The 7,500-nt window shown below is 49.5% G+C and overlaps 1 protein-coding gene across 1 annotated transcript in view; it reads right to left on the bottom strand.

Annotated features, from left to right (window-relative positions):
• The window catches only part of LOC122259136 (uncharacterized), a gene marked incomplete in the record, with an annotated part of 255,795 nt that overhangs the window by 60,356 nt on the left and 187,939 nt on the right, over positions 1-7,500 (bottom strand). The window contains 1 exon segment of the mRNA XM_086539459.1: positions 4,231-4,458. Coding sequence (XP_086395585.1) covers positions 4,231-4,448 — 218 coding nt within the window.

Here is a 7,500-nt window from a genome sequence, read left to right as displayed (position 1 = left end):
GGAGGACAAGGATGAGGGGATTGGGTAGGGGAGGGGGGAGGGAGGATGGGGGGATAAAGACGGGTTCAGAGGCTCTCCAGCTTCTTAAGGAACAGCATCCTTTTCGGAGGTCAGTCTTTTCCTCTCCTTCCTCTCGTCCTCTCCTCCTCAAACCCCTCCCTCTCCCCTCGTTCCCCTCTCCTTCCCTCCCCCCCTCTCCTTGTCCTTCGCTAATGATGACGGTCCATACTCTTCATCTTTTTTTCTTTTTTTCATTCTTATATACATTTTTTTTCAATATTCCTTCAACTATCGTTCTGATTTGTCGCCATCCTTATAACAAGATCGTCATTTATCATCACCTGTAATCGGAATATCACCGTTATCATTCTTTATCATCATCACAGATCTTTTATCATCGTGGAATGTCTTTCTCTTCTTTTCTTTTTTATTTTTGTTTCCCTATTTTCGCTTAATTTCGTCGTTCTTCCTTTCTCTTTCGTAAGTTTTCGGTAATCACTGTTCGCGAGCCGATCACGACAGGTGCATGTGGGGTCTAGGTGGGGGGGGGGGGCACAAAGAGGCGCCGGAAGGGAGATGGAAGGAGGAGGAGGAAGGGGGGGGGGTAGAAAGGGAGGGGATGATTGGATAATTCGTTAATCACAATCTTCTGTCTTGAAAAAAGTATCACGATTCACACACGCACGCTCTCGCTCTCTCTCTCTCTCTCTCTCTCTCTCTCTCTCTCTCTCTCTCTCTCTCTCTCTCTCTCTCTCTCTCTCTCTCATTCTCTCTCTCATTCTTTCTCTCTCTCTCTCTCTCTCTCTCTCTCTCTCTCTCTCTCTCTCTCTCTCTCTCTCTCTCACACACACACAGAAGTTTGACCAAGAGGTACTGAAGAGGTTATGAAAACATGATTGACTACGATATGAACCTTGATCACACGAGGCTGGGATTAATTCGCCCCCCTCCCTCTCCTACCTCACCTGTCTCTCTTCCTCCCCACCCACCCACCAACCTTCCCCCCCCCTCCCTTCCCTACTCATCCCGCCTTGCCCCTCCCCCCCTCACCCCGCCCGCCCCGCCCTCACCCCGCCACACCACCGCTGAATGTTCAATCAGAAGCCTTAATTACCAGCCCTCATCCTTCGTTAGGCCTCCCCCCCTGTACCACTCCCCTCCTCCCTTCCCCCCTTCCCTAGGCTACCCCACCCCCCTTCCCCATTCTTCCTCCTTGTTCCCTTCCTTCTCCCTGTCTTTGTCTTCCTTGTTTTTCTTTTTCTTTTTTTTACATTCTTTGCGTTTTCTTTCTCCTTTTTTTCTGTTGCGGTTTTCTCGCAGTTCCTCCTCTTTATCTTGGTTCTTCCACGTCCTCCTCTACTTCGTCTTCGTATTTTTCTTCTTTCTTTTCTCTCCCTCCTCTTCTTACATCAATAAACCATCAACGCCGCGCACCTCATTCCCTCCTCTTTATCATTGCTTTTTCCTCATCCTCATCCATCGCATGTGTCGAGGGGATACAGGGGGGGGGGGGAGAGAAAAGGGGAAGGAAAGAAGAGGGGAAAGGAAGTGGGGTTGATGGGTGGAGGGAGGGAAGGAGGGAGAGTGAGTTCGGGAGGGAGGTAAGGAAGGAGAGGGAAGGAGAGGGAAGGAAAGGGAGGGAGAGCGAGCGAGCGAGCGAGCGAGAGAGAGAGAGAGAGAGAGAGAGAGAGAGAGAGAGAGAGAGAGAGAGAGAGAGAGAGAGAGAGAGAGAGAGAGAGAGAAAGAGGGGGGGGGTGAGCTGGACCCTCGGAATCCCTTGGTAATTACCTTCATTGTTCAAACTCTCGCGTAAACTCTCTTTCTTCTCGTCTCTGTGACCGTCTCTGTATTCGTCTTTTTTTTTATTCTTATTCTTATCACTTTTTTTGCCTCTTGCCTTTTGTTTCTTTGTCTTTTTTTTATTATTTTTCTCCCTGGTACCTCAGTCATTATCATTTTTTCTTTACGATATCTATGTCCTTTTGCTCTTCTCTATATTCTACCTTCTTCTTCTTCTTCTTCTTCCTCCTTCATCTTCTCCTTCTATTCTTCTTCCTTTTCCTCTTCTACTCCTTCATCTACTCTTCTTCTTCTTCTTCTTCTCCTCAACCTCCATCTCCTCCCCTACCACCACCACATACCCCTCCCTCTCCCCCTTAACCCCTTCCCCTCCCTTTCCCCCTTAACCCCTCCCCCCACCACCACCTCCTCCACCACCTCTTCCACCTCCAGAAATGTGACCTCCACGTGGATGTGGATGATGATGATAATGATCCCTTGGCTATTTGGTCTTCTAATTATCCACATTATTAATTATTCCCTTTGCTATCTCGTACCGTTCAGACTGGGACTCGAGGGCAGATGATGACCGGCCTGTGCGTGTGGAGGGGTGGGCGCTGGCGGGGGAGGGTGTGTGTGGAGGGGGGTTGTGTGAGGGATGGGGTGAGAGAGAGAGAGAGAGAGAGAGAGAGAGAGAGAGAGAGAGAGAGAGAGAGAGAGAGAGAGAGAGAGAGAGAGAGAGAGTGTGTATGTGTGTGTGTGTGTGTGTGTGTGTGTGTGTGTGTGTGTGTGTGTGTGTGTGTGTGTGTGTGTGTGTGTGTGTGTGTGTGTGTGTGTGTGTGTGTGTGTGTGCGCTGTCTCGTTAACTATCACCTAAATTGTTTACATGTAGGAATGCCTGCCAGTCTCTCTATTCCCCCCCCTCTCTCTCTCTCTCTCTCTCTCTCTCTCTCTCTCTCTCTCTCTCTCTCTCTCTCTCTCTCTCTCTCTCTCTCTCTCTCTCTCTCCCTCACGACCACTCACCAGCTAAGCTCCCTCTGTCATGTTTGCTTCTCGTCTCCCACAACCTCGCTCTCACACCTGCAACTTCTCCCTCTCCTCCCCTCTCCCCTCTCCCCTCTCTCTCCCCTCGGGTTTCTTTCCCGCGTCATTCCTCATTATCCCTGTTTCCCTGGCATCGTTTCCCCTTGTTTATTTATTGAGCCTCATTGTGGAGTTTGGTCCTCTCTTATATAAAAGTTTTTTTTTATCTACATTTTTTCTATTTGCTACGTCTTTCTCTCTCTCTCTCTCTCTCTCTCTCTCTCTCTCTCTCTCTCTCTCTCTCTCTCTCTCTCTCTCTCTCTCTCTCTCTCTCTTCCACCCGTCGTACCTTCTCCCCTCGTCCTCCTTAATCTCCCCTCTTCTCGTCAATTAAACCTCTCCCCTTTCTCTCCTCCTAGACTAAGGTAATCCCCGCGTCCAGGAGAGGTTAACTCTTCTCGCAAGGGGAACACACGCCCTCCCCTCCCCTTCCCCCCTCCCCTCTCTCTCCCCTTCCCTCCATCTATCCCCTCTTTGCCCTCTCCATTTCTCTCTCTCTCTCTACCCTTACTTCTTCCGACATTTCCCTCCTCCCCAGCACTAACCCCCCTACCCTTGTCCTCTCCTGTTCCCCCTCATTCTACCTTTGCTCCTCTCGACATATCCCCTCTTTCCACTCCCGCCTCTGTTTCCTGCTTTTGCCTATACGTTTTTTATTCATGGGGTTGGGGGTCTAACCATATTCTTATCTCTCTCTTTCTCTCTCTTTCTCTCTCTCTCTCTCTCTCTCTCTCTCTCTCTCTCTCTCTTTCCCTCTCCCTCCTCCACCCCCATCTCTCTCTCGTTGTACATCCTCTCATGTCCCTAACCTCCCCCCTTCCATCTCTATTTCTCTCCCTCGAACCCAGCATCCATCAATCTACAAGGCGATATCTTAATACTACCAATCGCCTTTCACCCACTTATCTACATCTCCATCTGTCTCGCTCTTCATCCGAGCATCTCTGGCTCATGGTCCGAGGGGAGGAGCTCGTCCTTCATCTCGTCAGGTGGAGGGAGACCTTTCGAGAGACGACGGGCTTAAAGGCTAATAAATGCTGCTTCTTTTTTTTTGTTGCACGTTGGATATATTTTCTCTTCGATTCCCCCAACACACTTACACTTTGTCAGACAAAATTATGTGTTAAGACTATTTTCATTTAACCTAAAAACTCTATTTCCTCATACGATGCACCAAGTTGGTAAAGACAAACACATACAACGGCGTTACGGTTGCATAATCAGCCTTCATCCCTGATGCACTTCTTGCAACGGTCACAGGCTTACACACACACACACACACACACACACACACACACACACACACACACACACACACACGCATATATATATATATAAGAGTCCAGCAGCGTGGCGGCGGCGCCTTACCTTAGGTAGTCCCTCTTGCAGAGGAGGAGGTTGGCTTTCTTGTAGAGCGTGGAGCCGACCTCGCCCAGGCGGCAGTCGCAGCATCCGCACTTGAGGCAGTCCTCGTGCCAGTAGAGGTCCACGGCCTTGAGCAGATACCGGTCGTTAATTCGCTTCCCGCATCCTCCGCACTCGTGACTCCCCGTTGTTTTGCCCACTTCCACAGCGGCCATCCTCATCCTACAACTGCTCTGCGGAAAGAACGGCGGGGTTAATCCTGGGGGCAAAGGCAGGGGGGGGGGGTAAGGTGTACATGAGACGCACGTATATATACATATATATATACATACATACATACATACATACATGCGAGATATGCGTGGGGAGGGAGGGAGGGAGGGAGGGAGGGAGGGGAGAGTTAGGGTGGGGTGGAGTGGATCGGGGGCGGAAGAAAGGCTGATGAATTTTCCGTCTCTCTCTCTCTCTCTCCCTCTCTTTTTTCTTAATTAATATTTTTAATTGGTAGAGGACGATGGACGAAAATCTGCTAACGTCATCTAGCAACAAAGGAAAAAAAAGGAAACACGAAAGAAATGATGAAATGAAAAAAAAGTAGAAAGAAAAAAAGGGGGGGAGGGGAGTGGGAGGGGGAGGAGAGATGCGACAGAACAAAGATGGCTGGGGAAGGAGGAGGGGGAGGGGGATGAGGAGTAGGGGACCGGGTGGGGTGGGGGTGGAGGTAGGGGAGGGGGGGCGGCAAGGTGTGAATGCATTCTTGCGCTTGTGTTCGAAGACACCAAGAGACTACCTGCGAGAAGTGGGGTAAGGGGGAAGGGGGGGGGCGGGGGCAAATGGGGAGAGGAATGGAGGAGGGGGGAAGGGCAGGGGGTGCTGAGAGGAGGTGAGGGGGGAACAAAGAGCTTGAGTAAGGGTAAGCACCATTGTTTCCTCTGTCTCACCTCTCTTTAAAAGGGAAAGGGGAAGGGGAAGGGGAGGCGACCGAGTAAGGGTGGGGAAGGGAAGGAGAGGGGAGGGGAAGGGGAGGGGAAGGGGAGGGGAGAGAGAGAAGAGACAGGAAAGGTGTCAACTTGACTGACATTTACGTTACAATGTCGACAACTCCTTCGTACTCAAGGGGGGTGGGGGTGGGGTGGGGAGAGGGTGACGGGAGGGGAGGGGAGGGGAGGGGAGGGGAGAGGAGGGGAGGGCAATGCCAGGGTAACAAGAAAGAAAGAAAGAAAAATAAATTAAACAATTACATGTGTTCTCTTGTCGATGATGAAGAAAAAAAAAAGCCAAAAAAAAAAAAGTGATTATCAAATGAAGGACAGACACTCTCTGGGAGGAGGAGAAGGGGAAGGGATGGGGGGAGGGCAGGGGGGTTAGGCCAGGAGGGGAAGCGATGGGGGGAGGGGAGGGCACGAACTCCTTCTTTCAAAAGAGGGCGGTTTCCTGCTTCACACTGATGGAAAGTGGGGGTAATTGAGAGGAATAGAACATTGGGTTTGTGGAGGTGAAGGTGGAGGAGGAGGAGGAGGAGGAGGAGGAGGAGGTGGAGGAAAAGGAGGGGAGGAGGAGGAGGAGGGGAAGGAGGAGGAAAATGAGGATGAAGAGAAGGAGAAGAAAAAGGAAGGGGGAGAAGAGGAGGAGGAGGAGGAGGAGGAGGAGGAGGAGGAGGAGGAAGGAAGAGGAGAAGGAGGAAAAGAAGAAAGGGAGAATAACGCGTGAAGGGCTGCTGAGAAACAATTAACACCGAAAATGGACGAGTTTCGGAGCAAAAGTAAAAATAATGAATTCGAAGGAAAAAAAGGAAGAAGAGAAGAACGCGATAACCAGAGTAGAGTAGATGAAGCCGACTGCGAAGAGGAGGAAGAGGAGGAAGAGGAGGAAGAGGAGGGATCAAGCAAGAGCCCTGTCAATTTCACTCCCAAGGTCACCCGATGCAACATTCATTCACTTGCTGAAAGAACTATGACTCTGCGAGGGGAAAAAAGGGGGTGAGGTAGGGAGAGGGGTGGGGGAGAGGGGAGGAGGGGGGGGGGCATATTGAGGATACGGAAGGGGACGCAGAGAGTGATAGGGTCAGTATCACATCAATTGCTATATTTCACCTTAAATGTTCAACTGAACGCCGTAGATAATGACAGAGAGGGCCGCGTTTCCACACCTCTTTCTCGTCTTTTGGAATGCTCTTTCTCTCTTTCTACGGTACTCTTTTTCTCTTTCTCTTTCTCTTTCCCTTTCTCTACTTCTCTCTCCCCCTCCCTCTCTCCCTCCCTCTCCCTCCCTTTCCCTCTCCCCACCTCCTAACCCTCCCCCTTCCCTTCCCCTTTTCCCTCCTCCCTCTCCCTCTCCCTCTCTCTCCCTCTCACTCGCCCAAATAAATGAGCCATGTTACATGCGGAAAAAGTTAATGATGTTTCAAAATTAGTTTGGCTGTCGGCTGGAGATGGGAGGGAAAAAAAATCGAGATTCGGCTTTGGACCGAAATGATGCTGATAATGTCGCCGGTACTTTAACCTCACGGAAGAGTTTCGGTGGTGATGGTGATGATGATGATGATGATGATGATGATGATGATGATGATGGTGGTGATGACGATGGTGATGATGTTAATAATGATGATGGTAATAATGGTGGTAATAGTAATGATAATTATTGTAATGATAATGATTATGATAATCAAGATATTGGTGATGATGAAGATAATGATGATACTAATTATAAGAAAGGCAATAGTAGTAGTAACACGAGCAACAACAACAACAACAGCTGTAGTTGTGTAACAGCTGGAGTATAGTACTAGAAGAAGTAGTAGTAGTAGTAGTAGTAGTAGTAGTGGTAGTACCAGTTTTAACATCATCATCAATACCAGCAGTAGTATCACCCACAGCAATAACAATAACAATATCAATAACAAGAATAACATAATCCCCCTCCCCCCCTTTAGAAAAAAAAAAACATTACCCTGGGAAATTAAAGTGACAAAGGACACGGGCCTGAGAATGAATGGCCACAACACCAAATCTGAAGCGATGCAGTTAATCGAAACACGAAAATAAATCAGGACTCAAACACAGGCGCGATAAATCCTGTCGCAAGAAGAGAGAGAGAGAGAGAGAGAGAGAGAGAGAGAGAGAGAGAGAGAGAGAGAGAGAGAGAGAGAGAGAGAGAGAGAGAGAGAGAGAGAGAGAGAGAGAGAGAGAGAGAGAGAGAGAGAGAGAGGGGGGGGGGGAGGGGGGGGGGAGGGGGAGGAGAGGGAGGGAAAGAGAGAGAAAAAAAAGAGGAAAA

This window comes from Penaeus japonicus, unplaced genomic scaffold, assembly GCF_977035675.1.
Source record: "Penaeus japonicus unplaced genomic scaffold, GWHDUDI00000001_assembly GWHDUDI00000001, whole genome shotgun sequence".
Taxonomy (NCBI): Eukaryota; Metazoa; Arthropoda; class Malacostraca; order Decapoda; family Penaeidae; genus Penaeus; species Penaeus japonicus.
This window is presented reverse-complemented; position numbering and strand designations above follow the sequence as displayed.